At 42.9% G+C, this 23,013-nt stretch overlaps 1 protein-coding gene across 1 annotated transcript in view; it reads right to left on the bottom strand.

Annotated features, from left to right (window-relative positions):
• The window catches only part of UBL3 (ubiquitin-like 3), a 93,716-nt gene that overhangs the window by 997 nt on the left and 69,706 nt on the right, over window positions 1-23,013 (bottom strand). The window contains exons 2-3 of the mRNA XM_006894084.1: window positions 6,413-6,521; window positions 3,668-3,754 (exon numbers count right to left, since the gene is read on the bottom strand). Of these exons, the coding sequence (XP_006894146.1) occupies window positions 3,668-3,754; window positions 6,413-6,521 (196 nt within the window). The remainder of the gene's footprint in view (window positions 1-3,667; window positions 3,755-6,412; window positions 6,522-23,013) is intronic.

Genomic DNA, 23,013 nt, shown 5'->3' with positions numbered 1-23,013 from the left:
AAGTTCTTAAAAAGGTTGATTTTGGTATTATTAAAGATCACTGTGTCCTTAATTGAGTTTTTCTAACTTCAGAAAGCTATGATGACACAGAAAAGATAATGTATTAAGCACTCAGGTATCCAGGAGCCACTAATGCAAATGCAAACCTGAGGTTTCACAGCTGAGCTCCTTGTCGCTGCGCTGAAAATGAGAGGCAGCTTCCTTAGCCCTGTGCAGAGCTATGGCCCGTGACCCTGATGCCCCAGAGGACTCTGCACTAGTTCCTGATAGGCCGAGGGCGCCCATAGAACATGTGACTAACCTACCACGTACCACCGCCGCTGGAGGTCCACTGGAGAGGAGTGCTATGCAGAAAGACAGCACCGCACTAAGATTCCATGCAACCATTTTACTCAGAGTTGGATAGCTCGATACTGCTTATTCTCTCAAGTTTTGATATTTAAAAGAAACATGATTGCCCCCAAATACCATAAACAAACCTTAGAATGTGGGGAAGAAAAGTTTTGGTTTTGCTGTTTTTCATATTAAAATGCAATTAAGACTTTATATGGAAAATTTCCTGAAGTGAATGAAAAGGCTCCCCCTCTCTGCATCTGGGCTTTAGGAGCCACACTGGCTATAGGGTCCCGTCTTGGCCAGCTGGGAGCTCTGAGCCAGCAGTTTAACCTCCTGAGCCTTAAACAAGGGGCCTGGTGGTACAGAGGCTAAGCTCAGCTGCTAATTAAAAGGGCAGCAGTTTAAACCCACCGATGCTGCACAGAAGGATGAGGCCGTCTATCTGTGCAGACCCTGCAGGGAAGTTCACACGGGGCTGCTATGAATCAGACCCAACTCGATGGCAGCAGGGAGCACCTCCCATGGCTTCCTTAACCTACACAGTCATTCCACGACCTGTCCCTTATGGTCATGCCAATTAAATGAGGCAAGGGCTTAGTTCAGAGCCCAAACCAAGAAGCACTGCCATGATCATCATTCAGAGATGCTGAGGAAAAAGAACTCCAGAAAAACAGGACAGGGGCATGAGCTGAAACGGCACGGGGTTGTGGGCACTGACTCTGCAGCATCACACAGCTGAGGGGCGGGATCCTGAGACTGCACTATTCATGGCGTGGGCAGGGGACACTGGATTAAAGTGCTATCGCCACACTGTGGACCACTGGCTTTCTACCAGCAGCAGAGACCATGTGTGCACCAATCCCCAGGCTGCCATCAGACCTGGCACAGAGCAGGCACGAGGAAATCCGCACCCAGGCGGTGCTCGGACCACAGTGGGCACAAGGCTGAGCCACACGTGGCAAAGCTTTAAGTTGCACGAGACAGAACAGCCACGTTTTAGATGATGCTCTTCAGCATCCTTCCTCAGATGGAATGGCTGCCACTACAACTTTTACTAAAATCAAACCAGTAAGCCCTCAAACTACTGGCATTAAGCTGGAATTCACTTATGGCAGATCCTCCAGAGGGTCTTGGGCTACAACTTGCATGGAGGAAAATGCCGCTCAGGCTGGCGGTGCAACTCCCTACCACAGGGCTACCTACGAGAGCTCCTGTCAGTGGACTGAAAATGCCGCCACAAAAACAGAGGTATTCAAGGCTTAAGAGACTCAGCAACCAAAAAAGCAAACTTGAAACACATCAAGCAGTGACATTTCAAGGAAGACAGAAAATCTTCAAGTTTTGCAGCTGAACCATCCACATCAGCCACTGAGTAAGGACTGACTGACGACTCTGTAATATGGACGCCCTTTGTCTGTGCCAACAGGAGTACTAACAGGACTCTCCTTCCTCCCCACAGCAGCCCATTCTTTCCTCAGGAGGCTCAAGGTGTTCAAGATGCCTCCTTTATGGAATATACCCCTAACTGCCTTTGATTCCCACTGACCGGTGCTAGGCTAATTCCTGCCGCCACGCAGAGCAGGCGGAGCCTCTGCCCGCACCAGCCAGTCAAACACCCCAAGACGGTCACCTGGTTGCTTTAGTACCCACACTCAGTATGCGGGGAAAACAACAAAACAAAAATCTCTGCCCGCAAACTGTTTTCGACTCAGTGGCCCTGTAATGCAGAGGACTGCCCCATAGTACCAATGCCTTTAATTTCAAGGGGGACTGAAGCACTTTTTTAGAGCAGTTACAACTCTAACACCAAAAGTGGTTCTGTGTGAGGTTCCATCTAGAAGTGGTCTAGCGGGGGTAGAATGTCATACCACATGCATGCGTGCAGCTGGCCCATGTCACACAGTGAGTGAGCAGATGCCGACAGGAGACTATCACATGCATGAGTGTAGCTGGTCCAGGTCACACAGTGAGTGATTCGGTGAATGGACGCCAGAGGAGAGCGCCACTCCATGTCATGTGCACGCATTCAACCAGCCCATGTCACACAGTGAGTGGCCGTTCTCCTGTGTACACTACAGAACCCTGCAGTGGGGCTGTCGTGTGTAACACTGTTTCCCCCAAGGTTTTTCAAACAGGAAGAATTCAGAAAAAAGAGAGTGAATACTTCATTGTCAGGTTCAGAGGGGGGAAAAGCTGTTTAAGCAAGGATATATTTAAGTGGCATACCATCCTTAATTTGCATTCCAATTTCTAATCATCTGAATATATATGAACACTTCTTAGGATAGAAACATGCACTCCATAAGGGGGCTCCATTGAGCTGTATTTACCCAATTCCGATTGAGTGCCTGCCAAGCACTGAGTCTTGGTGGCAAAGTGGCTAAATGTTGCAAAGCAAAAAGTGAGCAAGCCAAACTCACCAGCCACTTTGTCAGTGGGGAAAAGGCAAGGCAATTCTGTTTCTGCAAAAACTACACCTTGGAAACCCCTGTGGGGTAGTTCTATTCTGTCTTACGTGGGTAATGTGGCTTGGAATCAAGTAGATGGAATTGAGGTTTTGGAAACATCAGTCTTAGTGCTTTGAATAAACTCACTTAATTTACCTTCCCAACTTAGGAGGCAGGTACTACTGTTACCCCATTTTAATGATGTCGACACTGGGGCACAGATGGTTTAGAACCTTGTCCCAGTGAGTGATGGAATTGGACAGAACCCAAGACAGTCATTCCAGAACGTACTCTTCTCACAGCTGGGGACTAGTTCATGTAACTCACAGTGAACCTCCAGGACAGAGCAGAACTGCCTCAGAGGATTTTCAAAGCTATAATCTTTATGGAAATAGACTGATATATCATTCTTCTGTGGGTGGTTGGTAGGTTTGAACCACTGACCTACTCGTTGGCAGTTGCAGGGACCTCACTACACTATACTCTCTAACTTCAGTCATTTGCTTTTATTCTCAAATGATTAGTGAGTATATATCAGAGTACAAATGACAGACCCATTTATAGCCAGCTATATTTGAAAATCAGTCCTAGGCTTTTTCTTGTTGATAGGTGTTAACTTTAGCTTAAAAATGATCCTCTTCAATTCTGTCATCCAGAAATACCATACAATAACATTTCTAAATGAAGTATGGATTCTCTTACAATGGGATGGTTTCTAAAACTGAACTTAAGAGTGCAAATCAAAGAAGTGGGCCAAGGAAATAGATAGAATGCACACTGACTTTTATCACTTTTTAGTAAAATCAAAGACATCCACATTTAATAGACAAGAAACATGCCATCATGAAACAGACACCATGTCTCATCCCAAAGGTGACTCTTACCTCCTAGTGTGACATTTCCGTGTAGAAACCGTCCTTGATAAATAAGGCGGAGGATATTTGGACTGCTGACTTGTTCTTCCTCCCAGTCTGAAAAGAGTCCAGAGGGCAGTCAGGTGCAGCATGACTATACCATCCCACCAAACCCCAGACCCACCCAGACAGAGCCAACCTTACACCTGCCTGGTGGGGTAGGCCAATTAACACAAAGGAAGTGAGAAAAGCTAAAACTAGGGTAAAGTGAAGAAGCATCTGAAAATTCCTTTCAATTGCCAGCTACTAACAGGGAAGAATGCATATACCGATTTAAAATGAATGTCCAGTACTAGATAGAAATCAGTATTTTTAAATGGTTAATAAAATGATATCAAGAGTAACAAAATTTTTAAAAGTGTTTACTGATTTACTTATAATACTGATTTATTACTTTGCCTTTAAATAAAAAATAAATTAGTAAATATTACAGAAAACTCAACTTGACTTTATTCAAAATGGACACTCACAAGAAACACTTGAGGCTCTGATTTCATTGTATCAGAAGGTACTTTGCAAATATGGAAGCTAGATTGCACACAAACAGAACTGACCTTTAGTGCAGCACCTGATTCCATACAAAGTAGACCTATACTTTTTTAGGTCTTTTTGTATTAATTAAAAATTACCTTCTCTTCCCTGGAGTGTCTGAAACCACAGAACAAATTTAGCAAACTGAGAGAAAACTGGGAATCAACACTTTTGATTTGGAAGTTAAGAACAAAAAAGCTTGACCGAGCAAATAGCTGTCAGTACAGGGAAACCACAGGCAGCAGAGTCACAGTGAGGCCCTGCTCTGTTAATCACAAATCAGAGACATGGAAGACATGAAAGCTGGCTTTAATAATCTAAGTCACAGGAAAAGTATTTTCCTAAATAATATGATTTTCTGCGGAGGAACTGTTATTTTTTATCTTCTTGTAATCTTTTCTATAATATCTATAGATGTCAAAACTGACTACAAGTAATCTTTGAATCACAGCTATTATATCACTTTTGGGTGAGATCCAGAGTCCTTTTAGCTAGACCCACAGTGATCCTTGAGAGTTGTCTATTTTGAATGGCTATGAAGAAAACACATTATTTCATGAGTCCCAAGGCTCAGTGGATTAATGTTTCTAAATCCCTGCTCCACAGTCTTTAGTGGCAATCCCTGCCAGACTGTGGAGCTTGAATGATCTACCACAGATTGGTCCAAATCTGTGTTTCCTAAACTCAGGTCTAAATACAGAGAAAGATCTGCCCACCCTCCTAAGGTTTTCGAAGTCCTCTTCTTTCTAAATCTTTAGTATTGTGTTTTCATGTTAATGATAATGTGAAAGAGATTACCTAGACCATTCCTGTGATTACCCCAAAACAAAACATAGCCATAGGTGCTGGTACCAGACCTGCATCTCCGTTTACGACTGAGGGTGTGCTGGAGCTGGCCAGTAGTACTGCCTGCACTGTCAAGGGCAGCCAGTGTCTGACACATGTGGTCTCATTACGTGAAAGCTGAATGACAACCTGGTACGGTGGTTTTGTGGTGCATCTATAGATAGTGGAGTCACAGATATCCACATGCCAGCTATGGTAGGGACTCCCACCTTACAAATGCACCACCTCTCCTGGCACATCAATGCTAATGTCAAAGTACTGCTTTTGAAGTGACAGTGATACTGTCTCTACAGATTTGTTTCAGTTTTATGGCTAGAAACAAGTTATAAGCACAAAGGATCCCAGTGGGGTTTCCCCCTCCATAGTTATAAAATAAATAACAATGTAATTTAAACAAATCCTTTAAGTCAGCATTAGGAAACTGTGACATTTCTTCCTTTTAAAGGGCTCTATGTATTATTTAACGTGCAGAAGCACAGTTCTAAATGATGCATTTTGTATCCACACTGCTGCCATTGTTGAATCAAGCCTCAGTATTAAATGACTAAAATGCTTCTGCTAGTAAAATTAGCTGCAACTGTGCAGGCCACAAATCAGCCACGCTGAGCCTGGGAAAGTTCTCAAGAGAGCACAGGAGTCACTTACACAGAGCCTCACACCCTACAAACATTCCCCAAGTGTCCTTGTGTCAGGGATACTTGCTATGTAGCAGAAAAGAAGTTGCCTTTCTAATTTCTTGACCTTGTTCAGAGAAAATAGGAATTAACAGTAACATAAAATTAAAAATTAATTTTGTATAAAGTTCTGTTTTTAACACCTATAGAGTAGACCAAAGAGAGAGCATTAAGATTTGTTAAAAATATTTTTTCTTTCCCTTCACCTTGTATTTTGGTATGAATGAGTATGACAGAACTGCAGTCAGCGTCCCTTGTAACTGAGGTGGCAATACTTCACCTCACACACTTTGGACATGATATCAGGAGGGGCTGGCTCCCAGAGGAGGGGTGCTATGCTTGGTAAAGTGGAGGGTCAGTGAGAAAGGACTGACACAGAGGCTGCACTGATGGGAGCAAGCACAGCAGAGACTGTGAGGATGACACAGGACAAGGCAGTCTCATTCTGTGTACATGGAGCTGCTGGGAGTGTCCAATGAGGGTGGCAAAGGGTAAAATCTATGGGAGATATTTAATAGTCTCCTTTCAGTTTGGAGCTCTGCACTCTCAGTCGTATTTTGCTTTCCTAATTTATACACGTGCAACACTTTCAAAATTTTTTGTTGAACAAAGTGGAACATAAAGAATGAACTTCCTTCATTCTTAGGAGACAAGCGTCACTCACCCATTGGCCAATTGTCATACACGTGCTTTGCAATGTCTGAGGCAGAATCATTAGGAGAAAACAGGAACTCTTTTGTCTTCCCGCTTACCAAGATGAGGCGCAAATTTATCTGGAAAAGAAGCAATTGTTCTTTTATTATAAATCTTGTTATTCAAAATTAAGAAGAAAAGGTTCATGTACGTTCTTTTTTATCTCAATCACACTGCTAATGTCATTTTCTAATTACTTTTATTTACTTAGACTTTAAAGTTTTCATAGAATGGATAGGTAAGTAATGATTTTTATCTTCTTGTATCTTACACAGTTTTTGTCTTGAAGTCTATTTTCTCATAAATTAATAGTACCATTTCTGTTCTCTTCTGACTGATAATTTCGCCCCTCCCGTTGATATTCAGGGTTTCTTTGTCCTTGGATCTCAAACGTGTCTCTTGTTAAAAAGCATCTACCAACAGCTCCAAGGAAGAAAGATGGGCAATCTCTTCCTGTACAATTAAGCTGCCTTTGAAAGCTTGTTGGTTCCAACTTGCTGGTACACAACCACAACACATAAATTACACACATACACACCTGTCCTCCCGTCAGGCTACACGGACAAAGAAAACCCAAATGTATACGCTTCTAAATGTAAGTACCTAAAGAGTGTTCCGCAAGCAACAAATGCTGGCGAGGTTGTGGAGAAACTGGAACCCTGATTCACTGTTGGTGGGAGTGTAAAATGGTGCAACCCCTGTGGAAAGCAGTATGGCGCTTTCTCAAAAAGTTGCAAATAGAGATACCATTTGACCCAGCAATTCCACTACTGGGAATATACCCTGAAGAGACCATAGCTGACATCCAAGCAGATATATGCACACCCATGTTCATTGCAGCTTTGTTCACAATAGCAAGGAGTTGGAAACAACCTAAGTGCCCATCAACAAATGAATGGCTAGAGAAGCTGTGGTATATTCGCACAATGGAATACTATGCTGCATTAAAAAACAAGGAACTCATGCAATATTATTCAAAATGGTTGACTCTGGAGAACATTATGCTGAGTGAAATATCCCAGTCACAAAAGGACAAATATTACATGATGCCACTGTTGTAGAATGGGACTGTCCTTGGGGTTAGGGAGACACTGAGTAAGATGGGTTCAATAATGTATACTGCACTGAAGCAGAGGAGGGAGAGAACCGTCTAAAAGAGAGATGGAACTGGGTATTTCTGTCATCACAGGAGACTAGAGCGAGGGCTGCATGGTGGAGGGGACCTGGGGGAGGGTTTGTAAAACAATGAAAGAATCTTTTCTTTTACTTTTCCATAATTTTTGGACTCATGTACTTATAACTTGATAGTCAAATTTGTGTCTTCTAGGTTGCAACACCCCCATGATACATCTTGAAGGATATGTACATGTACAGCCAAGCACAATCAATAAGAGTGCATCTGAATTCCAAAATCAATCTCCATAATAGTCTATGTGTTTCCTACTGCCAAAGGGGCCCTTTAGAGTAGTGAGAGAAGATCTTCACCCTGAAACCCACAGCGTCCCTTTTCAGCAGGAAGTGGCTGGGAGAATGCGCCGTCCCCTTTTCCTTATGACTCAGGGTGAAGTCTCTCTCAGGGAGGAGTGATAGGGAATGGCAAAGGATACACTGACAAAGAAGATTAATCAGAACTGGCTTTGATAAGCACTGTGGCATTTGGACAAGAACAAACTGGGAGGAGGGTAGAGAGAATAGTGCAACAATGAATGAGTGGAAGCCCAAAATCTCTGTAAATGCTTATGAAAATTAATAAAATATAATTATAGAAAAAAAAAGAAAAAAATAAAGAGTGTTCCAGAATTATGGTGGCACCATGGGTTAAGCACTGAGTGGAACCCTAACCCACCAGCAATTCCAATAGAGAAAGATGTGGCTCCCATAAAGAGCGCCGTTGCATTGTTGTTGTTATGTACATCAAATAGGAACTGAATCACAGCTGACCCTCCAGGGGGTTCTCAGAGACAGCAAATTACATGGCAGGAGATTGTCCATCTTTCTTCCACTGAGCAGCTGGTGGACTCAAACTACGTGTCTTTTGGATGATATTGCATTTCCTTACCATTAAGTCATCAAGTATTCCCTAACTGATAAAGATTATAGCCTTGGAACATCCAGAGGGTAGTACTAAGGGATCACTAATGAGCTGGAATCAATTAGATAGCATTGTTCTTGATTTTTAATTAAGTGTTCAGAAGTGGACTTTTTTAGGTTATTTCTATTATGATAAAATCCAAATAGTCTATTTCAAAATTATTTTCACTGCGAAGAAAAACTTAGTTGAGACTCTTAAATAAAAGAAATAAAAACAACTTTTTATCCTATGAAAATCAACCAACCAAGCAAGCAATTAACCAAAGTAACAGTTAATGGAAGATTCAGTATTAGTTAATCTCAGTGTATGATATTTGTCATTTTGGGGGAGGGTGAGAAGGGCTTGGGACGAAGTCCAGATAGACACTAAGGGGGATCTTACATATATACACTCATTGACACCAAGTCTGACTCATAGCTGACCTCCAGTAGGTTATCAGAGGCTATAAATCTCACAGGAGAATTCCCAACTTTCTCCTGCAGAATAGCTGATAGATTTGAACTTCTGACCTCTGGACTGGTGGTGCAACTCCTTACCTATTAGGCCACGAGAGCTTCCTATTAAGGGGGATAGGGTAAGAGAACGAAACCTGTTGGGGTCCACTGGATGTGTGCTGCAAACCAGTATTTATTTACTGTTGATGTCATGAATGAGGCACAGTGACCTCGTGTGACTGAGCATCACTGCCCCACGGGGCTTCCCAGGCTGTCATGCTGATGCAGCAAATGGCCAGGTAGATCTCAGTGCGAGCCACTAGGTGGGTTTGACCTTTCAGTTAGCAGTCAATCTCTTAGCCATTTTGCCACCAGGGCCCCTTATACTATTCTCATTAACAGGTTTCAAAAATGTTCAATTTTGTTATTTTTACCTACTGTGATTATACTTCTTAAAAATAAAACAAAAATTCACCTCCCCATAAATCCAATGGAAGTTTCAGAACGAGTTTTCATTCCTCTGGGTCTCCAGGAAAAGAGGGAAATAAGACCTTCCTAATGTTGGATTCTGGGACAAGTAAAGAACAGAGACCATCACCACCGTGCTTCAACTGTGCCACAAGCCAAGTGACCAGGCAATCTTCCACAGTTATCTTTTTTCCCCCCTTCTTATTTCCAAGCCAACCATATACAGGTCTATAAAGTGATCAATAACACCAAAGAGGAACATACTCCTGACAGCATGTGCCCAAGAGAAAAAGCACTGGCGGCAGGCAGGGATATGAAAGGAGGACACGGAAGGAGGAGGAAGGATGCTGTTAACAATGTGGGATTCCAATTAAAATCACAAAACAATGTGCATGCACTGCTGAATGGAAACCAATCTGCTCTGTGGTTAAGTGCTGTCAAGTACGACTCACAATGCCCCTATGAACAACAGATGTGAACTCTGTCCTATCCTGTGCTCTCCTTAACATCCCTGACACATTTGAACCCCCTGCTGCAGTCACTGTGTCAAGTCATCTTGTTGAGGGTCTTCCTCTTTTCAACTGACCTTCAACCTTTTCAAGAATGATGCATCTCTCCAAGGAACAGCCTCTCCTAACAACATGTCCAAAGTATATGAGACAATGATAGCAGGAGCTTATGTAAATCCATATGCATATTTAAGTTTGCAAAAATTATTAAATTGTGAAACCCAATCCAAGTCAATTCTGACTCACGATGACCTTCTATCAAATTTCCAAGGCTGGAAACTAACAAGAAACATCCTCTTACAGAGAAGCTAATGGATTTGAACTGCTGCCCTACAAAAATCTAACTATCTTATTTATGTCCTACAAAAAACCAAATCATTGGGGATCTTTAAGCAAGAGTCCTAAGCATGTAGGTAGCACAATACCCATGTTATGTAACACATCACACATCATGGAAGGCCGTGCTCTGATGTGTTTGGTTTAGTCTCTCTGGACTCACATGGACACCTTTGCACACCAGTTTACAAAGGCCTTTTTAGTCATAAACGCCTGAGAAATAATGTCCCTCAAAGCATTCAGCCACAAGTCTTTACTGAGAAAGAAAAATTGGTAACAGTCAAAACTTGCATGCGTAGAATGTCTTATGCCTGTAGTATGGGTAGTTACACAGTATGCATACCCTTCAAATAACTGCTGACTGACCAATACCACTGAAGAGGTGGTGGGAGTGGAGACTGGCTGCGACAGGGTCAAGATTCCCACTGCGGCTTCTGGACTCTGAGTATTCCCAAGAGCAGCCAGTGTGTGTGGAATGGGAGTGGATGCCATCATTCCTGAGCGATCATGTGGGCATGGGCCAGCTGTACGGCATAAACACCTCCATCTTTAATGTGTTGGACTCTAGGTTTACTGCCATAGCATGCCACAGTTTATAGGCAAGTTTATCATTTAGTCAGGGACAAGTAAAATGAACTATGATCAACCAAATTAACTTCCAAATTATGTATCTAGTTTTGATAAGGATGATTAACCAGTGAGTCCACATACATCTATGAAGAGAGGCTTCTCCTAGACCAGAAGTCTCAATCTCCTGGACCCACAGTCAGGTACACCTTGGAATGGTCACACCAAAATGTTAATGTCCATTTCATTTTGTTGGGACCAAGCCAACAAGGGCCAAGCCCTTGAAGACACCTGTGGGCAGTTAATTCACATACAGTGACGTTTGGGAGAGCCGGAATGCTCTGTGGTGGCCTTGTTTTTCCAGGTCTCATATGTTTTCCATCTCTGACAGGGTATAATCTCACCACTTTGTACTGTCTGTTTTGGTGGACAGATATTTTTCATGTCCCTGCTCTGACAGGTTTCTACCCATACAGGTTTCAGCTTTTTCAGGTTTTACTGTTTATAGTGAGAATCTGCTTGAGTGTATTGTTGTTGTTAGGTGTCACTGAGTCAAATGCGACTCATTGCAACCCTATGAACAGCAGATCTGAACCCATTATTATCCTGTGACATCTTTACACTTCCTGACACACTAGAGCCTATTGAGGGATTGTTGTTAGGTGCCATCAAACTGACTCTGACTCACTGCAACTCTATGCACAAAAGACTGAAACCTGGCCTGGTCTGAGCCATCCAAAATCTCCACCAGGATGTCAATTCTAGCTCCTTTCAGTAAATGTGGGGAAATATATATAAACATGAGCTAGTTCACTTTTTAAAAAGCCTACTGCTGTTAAGGCAATACTGACTAATGGCAACTCTATAGGACAGAGTATGACTGTCCTGTTAGGTTCTGAAGGCTGCAACCCACTCATAGCTGACCTGACCCTCCAGCAGGTTTTCAGAGGCAGTAAATCACCCAGGAAGTAACTGCCCATCTTTCTCCCATGGAGAAGCTGGAGGATTTGAACTTTTTGCCTGTGTGTTACCACTCCTCACCATTATGCCACCAGACCTCCCTCGACAACAACAATCTTTATGTTAGTGGACTGCTTCATCTTTCTCCTTCAAAGCAGCTGGTGAGCTGGAATCGCTGGCTTTTTGGTTGTTGTTGTTAAGTGCCACTGAGTTGAGCAGAACTCACAGTGACCCTATGGACAACGGGTCTGACGCTATCCTGTCCTTATCTGCACCGTCCTTAACATCCTCAACACATCTGAATCCACTGTCACGGACATGGTATCAATTCATCTCACTGAGGGTCATCCTCTCCTCTAGCCGATCCTCCTTTCCAAGCATGTCCCTCTCCAAGGAATAGCCTCTTCTAACAAAATGTCTAAAATATGTGAGACAGAAAGCTTCATCATCTTTGCCTTCAAGGAACATTTTGGTTGCACTGTCTCCAAGTTTGTTTTTTTGGTAGTCTGTGGGATACTCAGCACTCTTCTCTAATACCACACAACTCAACTGCACTGATTATTCTTCTGTCATCCTTATTCATTGTCCAGCTCTCAGATGCACAGCAGGGGAACGGAAAGACTGTGGCTTGAATCAGGTACACCTTAGTCTTTAGACTGACATCACTGCTTTTCAAGACTCTGGAAAGATCCCTGACAGCAGACTTTCCCAGTGGTGTTTGCCTCCTGATCACCTGACTGCTAGTACCAATGATGCGGACTGTAGTTAAAAAGAAGATGAGATCACTGACAATTTCATCTTTTCTCCATCATGATGTTGCCTAATGGTCCCATGGTGAGGATATTTTAACCACAGTGCCACCACAGCTCCTTCACTTAAAAAGATTACAGACTGTTTATTTAAATCTTAAGTGAAATACAGATATACTTCTCTGAAGCCATGCGGCCAGGCATAAAACAACTTAAAAGAGTCTGTGGAGCAGAGCCGCTAATAGACACTGTTCTTAGAGTTCACACTGTCACACGTCTCATGGAGAAGCCTGTCTAGAAACATGACCGCAGGACTCTGACTCTGTATGAGATGGATGGTGCTCTGCTTATGTAATGAACTCCCAGGCAAGGGCTCGAGCTCATTCGGGTGGATTATACATTTTATAATTATTTTTGAGTGAAAGCAAGACTGCTAATGAGAAGCACCATGGTGGCTTCCAGGAAGGCTGAGGCAAACCAGACTCTTCATGTGACTGCAAACTTGTGAAGGTTTCCAGTCAGATCATACAAACTGGGAGAAATGTCAACTACAAGTTAATTTCCAGAGCGATTTGCTTCCAAATGGGTAGAGTGAAAAGCAGAGGTGAGGGAGGAAGGGAAGGGAGGAGGAGTGGATTGCAACAGTTTTGGAGACCTGGGAAGCATGGCAGGTTCCCAGGGAGAAGATAACATGCCAAGCTGAAGAGGACCCTAGGCTCCTAGCAGAGTCTCATGGGCATGGAATGCGCAGTACAGACACCAGTTCCCTAGAGGACTCTGGGCAGAAGCTCTGCCCATGCAGCGCTCGCTTCATTTTTACAAAAGACTATATGTCACACAGTGGTGACTGTAAACCATTTTCAAGAAGCACTCAACGTAGCTCAAGGGTGTTCTGGTGCAAAGTCAACCCCAAAGGTTACACACTGTATGACTCCATTTCTCTAATGACAAAATTATAGAGAGATGGACAGGGGAAAGTGGTAGATGATATTAGAAAGGGGGAAGGGAGAATAGGATGGGGGCACTGAAGTTATGAAAGGACAGTGTGGTGACCCTGTGACAGAACTGACCTGTCTTGGCCACAGCATCTACACATGTGATAATACTGCACAGACCTAAGTCCAAACCATCGCCACTCCAACTAGAGGCCAGTCCTAGGAGGAGGACTGGCCTGTAGTTGGTCAAGTAGAGGACTATGCTTAGTAAGCCATGTTTAGTAAAAGATGGTCAGCGAAAAAGAAGACCACCTTCAACAAGATGGACTAATGCTACAATGGCGGGCTCAAACCCAGCAACCACTGCGAGGCTGGCTCTGGACACTGGGAAAGGTTTCACTGTGCTGGACAGCGGGTCACCATGCAGCAGAGCTGAGCTGACACCACCTGACAACAAGATCCCAAACCACTGCCACCGAACTGATTCTGACTCACAGTGATGGTGTAGACAGAATACAACAGTGCATAGGATTTCCAAGGCTATAAATCTTTACAGATGCAGTGCAGCTGAGGGGTCCAAACTGTCGACTTTTCTATTAGCAGTCAAACCACTGTACCACGAGGTGCTACAACTACACAAATAACTGCCCTTAAAACTGGAGAAATCAGAAGAAAGCTCGTAGATGTTATTAATGACGTTTCCCTGGTTATGACGCTGTACTAGTTATGTTAGATGTTACCTCTGGGAAAACTGAGCAAGGGGTACGAGGAATCTCTCTGTATTACTTATTACAACTGCATGTGAATCTAAGAATATCTCCAAAAAAGCAAGGCCTGTGCTTGCTAAAAATGTCTATGATATTAGATGTCTATCTTTCCTTATTTTTCTAACTTGCACTTGAGGATGAACAGCATTTTCTGAAAATAATACCTACATTAAAACTGCTACTTGATCTAGGCTAGGGTCAGTGACGTATTTGAAGCCATCCTATGAATTTTAAAAGAGAAGCTTATCCCTTGCATTTTTTAGGTATGAATTTATAAATGACACATTTGGAATGTTTTTAACCATTCTGTACAAGAGACACCAAATGGGGAGCAGGAAGAGACATGTCTTCACTTTTCTATGCAGAACTGATTTTAAAATAAAGTTTGGTTAAACAGCTGCAATAATAATTATCTATCATTCATACAATTCTTTTTAATCATTCATTTGTTTAGTCAAACATCTTGGTGTCCAAATTACCAAAAATTAATATGAAATGCTTTGATGACTGCATAATCTTGAAGCTATGAGAGACTAATGATGGGAAGAGGGTTGTTGTTGTTATGTGCCATTGAGTCGCTTGTGACTCATACATGATTAAAATAAAATATAAAGGAAGTACCCTTGATTGTCACTGAGATTCCAGAATATTACATAGTTAGAGGATAGAAAAAAGTGAAAGGGGAAAAAAAGCCTACCATTTACTGAGTAGCTTCCTACATTTTGGGCATATTTAGATCTACTCTATAGTAGTGAGTTTCCATTTCGCCCCTCTGTGAAGGAGCCCTGGAGGTCTAACAGTTGAAGCACTTGCTTGGCTGACAAGTGAAAGGTTGGTGGTTCAAATCCAAGCAGCTCCAAGGAAGTAAAGACCTGGTGATCTGTTCATGCAGAGATTAAAACCAAAATCCCCACTGCCACTAGGTTAGTTCATGTTAACTCTCCACGGGCTTCTGAGGCTGTAAATCTTTTTGCACAGGAAATTGTCTCATCTTTCTTCCTCAGAGCAGCTGCTGAATTCTATTAATTGCCAACCTTCCCTTAGTAGCCAGACGCAAAAACCACACTATGCTTCCCACAAAGATTACAGTCTAGCAAAACTTCCAAGGCAGGTGTACCTGTCATAAGAGGTGGTTTTGTCTGTTTTGCCTCTCTGTTCAATGGGTCTTCCTACTCTTGGAGGCTAGGATTTTGAAGCTCCATCTCACATACTTTTAGCACGTGGCCAGGAGGAATGGAACCTTGGAGAAGGACATCATGCTTGGAAGGGTAGAGGGACAGCACAAGAAAGGAAACCCCCAGATGAGATGGATTAATATGGAATCTGGGGCAATGAAGGTTGGTGTGTTGGAATTAGTGAGACTGGCTCAGGACAGGGAAGGTTCAGAGCTGCTGTACACAGGCTCACCATATGTAGCAGGCAAATCAACAACACATAGAAGCAGCAGCAACAACATAGTATATTAATTGTTTTTTATTTAAGCCTCATTTTATTTAAGCCTTATTTAAAAGCCAACAAGGCCTTGAGGAGGGCCTTCCTTGTATTTAAAAGTTGGTTGTTACTATATTTTGGAGGAGCATTCTTCTAAGTGGTACACCACTCTCTGTCATTATGCTATACTAATTTGAGGTCTACCCCGATGGGGCTTCACCTATAGGCTCACATTATTGGAAACAGTTCATAGAGCAACTGTGTGGTTTTGTTTTATTCACAGAAATACTTATTGTATCTGTGAGTAGAAATGACAATACAGATAAATTTTTAAAAGAAAATGCTGTACTGAGGTAACCTGGGGTTGCTGTGATGCTGAACCTTGTGCAACTGGTGTGTCAAATGACAAAAACAGTTACTCATGGTGGACAGTGTTTGGTGGAGCTCCCAGTTTAAGACAGGTTTGGAAGCAGGAGTGGCATTCACTTTCTAAATAGCATGTCTCTGGTAAATGGCGATAGTTGTGGAAGGGCTTCAGGCCTTTGGTTCACAGGGTCACAAGTCATGCTCAACTCAATGGTAATGAAAAATAACAACAATCTCCATTTAAGAGGTATGGACCTGAGCTTAGAGACATTAATAAGTGGGTGCACTGAGATTTGAACCCAGGTCTGCTGACAAGCACATGCTATTCAGCACTCTGCTGGGGGCACAAGGAATCATTTCACCCTCTCTCACCATTCACCACTCACATGGATCTTCTCTCAGTTCCTCAAAACCACTTAGATCTCATCTGCCTCAGGGCCTTCAACTCTGTGGTGTGGTTCTTCTACTGGAATGCAGAACCAGGTTCACACACTCTGGCTTATGTGTTTGAGGGGTGATGGAATAAATCAATGCCATCCCCATCCCTGCCCTATCATCATTCCCGACTGAAATAATAAAATAGAAAGTATAGGAAAAGAAATTCAGATTATACTTGGAAATGCTAAGTAAATCTCCTTTTCTTCATGTGTAGGATGTGTAATTCCTTCACAAATGTGACGGCTGCTCCATTCCATGTGACAAACCCAGGCCTCTGCTTGTCAAGCTGACTGTGAATCATGGTGACCTCCATCTAGTTTCCAAACTTGTGAATCTTTATGGATGCAGACTGCACTGGGTAGACAGGAACCACCAACTTTTCAATCAGCCAAATGCATGATGTTTTACTCTACCTTAGCTTTTACATACAAGGGACTGTGAAAACAGACTGTATGTAACTCAGAGGAAAGCATATCTGAATTCCTTCTGTGATATTACTGTTATTTAACAGACTGAAGACTGGAGTCTTAAACTAAGGGACACTGAGATTTGCAAAATGGATCAAAACTATGGGACCATTTGGTACCTTTTTAAAAATAGCATATAGTATATAGAGATTTTAACACATTAAATACTAAAACCTTAACATGTGGAAAACTCCACAGGCTTGCCTGTTTTTAATTGCAGGAACATTTACATACTCCGAGAGGTAGGGCTAAGAGTAGACTGGAGAATCCCACATCTAACTTTAATAACATTGCCTCATTTTGTGTGGAAGGAGAATTTCCAAAACATTTAACTCATTTTAAAATTTAAATAGCAAACTACAATCCAAAGCAATGTTTAATACATTGTACATTTTAGGAACCATTTATTTATGAGTGACATTACTTGTTGGGTTCAGGGCACAAATGAGAATCTGCTGAGAGATTATAAAGATGAATTCACAGTAACAGTGAGGCAAGCCTGCCTTGGTTTCTATGTGGGTGGATTTTTCTTTCGTCTTCTTTTGCCTTAACAGCTAAGAAACAGAAAGCTTAGAGTGCCTTCAAGTATATTTCAGAACCAAATTACTGAGGATAAATTCTATAAAGCATTTAGTGTCTCATATTAAATAATGCTTAATTAGCTATCAAAGGAGCCAGGTGAAGTAGTTAAGTGTTCTGATGATGTTAAAGTTTGATGGTTTGAATCCACCAGCTGCTCCAAGGGAGAAAGATGTGTCAGTCCTAATCTAATCTATAAGGTCACTAAAGAGTTGGCATTGACTCTAAGGTTTGCTTTCTGGGGTTAATTCGCTATTATTTTAAACGATCACTATCAAGGTCACAGTCATCATTTGTTTAGTACAGGGAATGCTGGTGGCTTAATGGTAAGAGGTTGTACTGCCACCTCAAAAGCTGTTGTTGTTTGCCTTTGAGTCGCCCATGACTCACAGCAACTATCGACATTTATCAAAGTTCATAGAATTTCTGGAGGTATGTTATTTCGGAAGTGAATGCCACTCCTGCTTCCAAATGTCATAGTATGCTATTACTGTTATGTGCCATTGAGTCGCCTGTGATGTATAGCAGCTCTGAATCCTTCCCTGTCCTGAGCCAGTCTCACTAATTCTGACACACCAACCCCCATCACCCCAGTAACGATTTCAATCCATCTCATCTGGGGTCTTCCTTTCCTGCGCTATTCATGCATCCTTCTGAGCATGATGTCCTTCTCCAAAGACCAGACTCTCCTGGTCACATGTGCCAAAAATGAGTGAGGTGGGGCTTCAAAATCCTAGCCTCCAAAGGAAGACTTGGTTTCACCCTCTCCAAGACAGACTTATTTGTTTTCTTGGCAATCCATGGTTTGTTCAAGACTCTTCCCCAGCAACACAATGCGAAGGTATCTATTCTTCTGTCATCCTTAGTCATTGCCCAACTTTCTGAAGCATAACAAGAAATTGAGAAGACCATGGCCTAGATTAGGTGCACCTTTGTATTTAGACTGACATCGTTGCTCTTCAGCACTCTGGAGAGGTCCATGACAGCAGATTTTCCCAATGCAAATCATCTTTTGATTTCTTGACTGCTGGTGTTAAAAGTGTTGTTTGTGGATCTGAGCAAGCTGTAACTGCTAACAACCTCAATCTTTTTTCCATCTAATATGGTGCTGCCAATTGGCCCAATGGTGAGAACCTCTGTCTTCTTTATGTTGAGCTTCAATCCATATTGAAGACTACAGTCCTTGACCTTTTGCAGCAAGTACTTCAGGTCTTCTTCAGTTTCAGCAAGCAAGGTTGTGTCAGCTGCATATTGTAGGGTGTCAATGAGTCTTCCTCCAATCTTGATGCCACACTCCTCCTTATAAAGCCCTACTTCCCAAATGATCTGTTGTGCATTCAGATTGAAAAGGTATGGGGACAGGATGCATCCCTGACCCTGTGTTTCCACACTCTGTTCTGAGGACTGCTGCTTGGTCTAAGTACAGGTTTCGTATAGTGTAAAGTGTTCTGGTCCATGTTCCTCAAGGTTAGCCACAGTTTGTTATGATCCACAGAGTCAAATGCCTTTGCACAGTCAATGAAACACGGATAGATGTTTTTCTGGTACTCTCTGCTTTCTGCCAAGATCCAGCTGACATTGGCAATAATATCTCTAGTGTCATGATCTTTTCTAAACCTAGCCAGTATTTCTACCTCAAAGGTGGACAGTTTGAATCCACCAGATGCTCTGTGGGAAAAAAGGGGCAATCTAAAAACTCACTGCTATGAGTGGATTTCAACTCAGCAGCATATCACAACATCACCAACAAATGTGATTCTCCAAGTGTTCTACAATGTGCACTTACTTTAAAATTAATTTCATGGCAAAATTTAACACCTATTTTCTTAAGCATTCTTAAAATAATTTTTTCCAAGTCCCAAGTCCTATAAAGTTAGCATATATGCTGGTTCTGAATTAGATTACTGTAAGGTATCCCAGTTACAAGGAGGCCTCACAGACCTCCATGTACCTGCTTAACCAGACTGCAAGAGACACAGCCAGCAGCCTGCTTCCCATACATCCTGTCAACAAACCCAGCAAATATGAAGGAGAGCAAAGCGCTCCTTCTGGGGCTCTGGATCAGTATCTAGAGAAACCTTTGTTTTGAAGAGGAGTTTGAGGTTTCATGACTCACTAAAGGAAGAGTAACAGTCCAGTACAATTGGTTCTTGTCAAGCAAGCAAGGAAGATCCTAAACCCAAGATAGGAGGGGGACTGGCAGCCGCAGAGCGGAGGGGGCAGTTGGGAGGGGGAGGCAGTCTTCTCTCCAGAACACATTTGGTTGCGTGTCAGGAAGATGATGACTCTTTCCTCTCCCAGAACTAAAACCTGATGGTAGGAGCTTGTTTTGTTTTGCTTTTGGCTAAGACAGCCTATACCAATGGGAAAGGAAACGAACATTCACTGTACCAGCAGATTCCCTCAGATGGGAGATCTGTCTTGGTGGTGTGCTGGCAGGGCTGTATACTGCCATCAACTTTGTCATTCCTCCCTGCCACGCCAGTGCGATCAGGCACCAAGTGCCTGCTCATAGGCTCAGACATCTGCACCTGTCTCGGTTTTGCCATCATTCGAGCTCCCCCCTCCCCACACAATGCCAGACAGGGTTGGACCTTTCACTGTGGTTGCCAGGTCCCAGGTTCTCTTACTATTTATTCCAGGCTGGAGTGAAGCTACTTCTGCTCCAAATTCCAAGTGCTGGAGGGGATCACAGAATTCCCCCGTATGGTTCCCAGGGACGGGTAGATGAAGGGTAGGACACAGGTGAGGTGAGCTCGTTGGTGGGGGGAGGACCTGGGTCTTCTCTCTCCAAAGTCAGCAGTTGTTCTAGCATGCTGTAATGTCTCCCCAAACATGCTCTCACTTCCCCAGTTCCTCCTAACCACACCACCAGCTCCATCACCGTCCATGACTGACTCACTGAGATCCTCCAGGAGAGAGCAGACCCATCCCATACAGTCCAAGGCTACAATCTTTAGAGAAGCAGACAGCCTCATCCTCCCTCAGAGCAGCGGGTCGGTTCAAACCTCCACCCTTCAGTAGACAATGACAGGGAATGCTTCACTGTGGCACACCAGAGCCCCTCTAATTCCCTTTCCACAGTCTAAATGGCCTCTCCAGAAGGGCTTTGTCCTGGCTCAGAACTCACACTACTTTGGAGACAAAACACCTCAGAGCACTATATACAAACTGAAAACGAATCCGAGCTTCTGAGGCATGAACATCTATTAAAACAGAGATTCCACCAGAAAGGGAATCCTATAGAGCGCAAAATCGAGGTGGAGAGGCTGGCTGGGAAAGTCAGCGCGCACCCTCACTGCTAAGCCCTCAGTGTTTCATGCATGTGTGGGCCTTGAAGGGGCAACTACAATAACATTCTTAGACTGCTCTGTTTTCAGCTGATACTTCAGAGGGTCAGCAGCACACAGCATGGAGCTGGATGCCACCAGAGCCACAGAGGTGCTCAAAATGCAGTTCTTGACCCTGGAGGGCTATCGGTTGACATCCAACCACCTCAGAGGACACAGGACTAACACAAACAGGCTGCTGAAACGGAAACGTGCGCCCTGTTCTTCACGTTTGCTGGATATGGTATATGATGTGGAGACAATGTCGTCTTCAAAAGGCAGCCATCTGCCCCATGCCCTAACACTTTTACTTTAAAATAATCTGCTTTACCTACTGCTAGGGACTATCAGTTCTATTATCTTTTCACAGTTGTGTAAGAAATGTTTGTATGGCTGACAGATATGGTGGGAGAGCAGGACAGACCCAGGCATGGATGGTAATTAGAATAAAATTTACCCAAGATGGATATCTTAAACATAAAAAGATGAATAAGGCTTACATTTCCCATATACTTTAAAAAATGATTTTAGTGAATATCTTTGTCTCATGAAGGGAATGCCAATGGTTCTCGGGGGCCTGTTCTAAGTGGCTATGTTAGGATTCCTTTCCACTTAATAGCATGTGATTAAAATTTAACAAAAAGGTCATGTTGTTTAGAAACTTAATGGTTGGGGATGATAAGGATGGTGCAGGACAGGAGAGGATAAAGACGTGTTCATAGGGTCACGAGGTGTTGTACTCAACTTAATGGCACTTAACAATGATTTTATTATGTATAATAAAGATAATATGCATAAGACATACAATATTCACTACTGGCCAAGCTATGCTTGTCAAACTTTGTACCTGGAATAATCAAAGAAGTGGAATCATAGAAAAACCTTCCTTTCCTCATCACTAATTCTTTCGTTCCCTATAAAACCAAAGAAATCAAACCTGCAGCCATCAAGTCCATGCCGACCCTATAGACAGGGTTAGAAATGCCGCAGAGGGCAGGATTTCTTTTCGAAAGTGACTGTCACACCACTCCTCATCAATCTGTCATACCCAACAGCAGATCACAGGCTTGTCTGAGCCAAAATGGCCACCACTAGTCCTTTTTTGTTCACCAATGCCTATGTGTTCCATTTCATTTTTGATGGCTTCCAATTTTCCTAGATTAGTATTTTGTACAAATTTCACATTTCAGTGACTAATTTATGTGTGCCATCTCACCAAGTAGAAGTCCTAGAAGGATTGTCCCACCCAATTCACTAAGGCTGCTCTCCTTGGAGGAGGCTATTTTGAGACTCATGAGGAGTTCATCTTCCAGCACCAAGTGAGTCAACACTTGAGTGCTATTCGCCAGGTTTTCATTAGCCAATATTTTACAGAACTAGATCTCCAAGTCTTCCTGCCCAGTCTTAGTCTGGAATTGTCCCTGGTTCCACTATGGGTGTGCCAGCTGGTAAGTGAAATCCTGGTGACACAGCTTCTGGTATCACAGCAGCATGCAAGTCAGCAGACACACTGGCAAACAGGCAGAGTGAGCCATACTCTGAAGAAACCAATTGTGATCATCTTTTTAAATAAAAAAGCAGCTTTTTAAGTCTTTTCTTCCTGGTCTGAGTGTTCAGCACAGGCGGCTGCTGTTCCCCTCTTCTTCACTACAGTTCTGGAGTTCTTCATGAGGCTTCTCAAAGTGTGTTTTTTTGAACATTAAAGGAATTCTGGGGCCAGAAGAAGGATTCAGATCTGGGAAACAATGCTTCAGCATCTCTTGCCACGAGGTCTATAGGTACATCAACACTGAAGGCCCACAGCACTGCGATTCCACGCAGGGTAATGGGAACACTGGGAAGTGGATGTGGGGATGGCTATACAACATGATGACAATAACTGGTCCCACTAAATCGCACACGGAAAAAAAGCTGAAACAGCAAGGTTTATTTTCTTTACTCATGATTATTTTAGTCTTGACAATTTCTGCAGTGATGAAAAGTATTTGACTACAGCACCAATTTTTCTTCTCCATACTGCCTGCTGCCACCTCACACAAGCCTAGTGGTTGGTAAGACATACCTTGGGCATACTATCCCTGGGGGAACAGTAGCTAGAATGCTAAGCTAAAGGTGGACAGTTGGAACCCACAAGCCTTTTCTTTT

This window comes from Elephantulus edwardii, unplaced genomic scaffold (assembly GCF_000299155.1).
Source record: "Elephantulus edwardii isolate Elephantulus edwardi_28Jun2011 unplaced genomic scaffold, EleEdw1.0 scaffold00134, whole genome shotgun sequence".
NCBI lineage: Eukaryota > Metazoa > Chordata > Mammalia > Macroscelidea > Macroscelididae > Elephantulus > Elephantulus edwardii.
The sequence above is the reverse complement of the archived record's forward strand: the minus strand, read 5'-3'. Positions and strand labels throughout refer to the sequence as shown.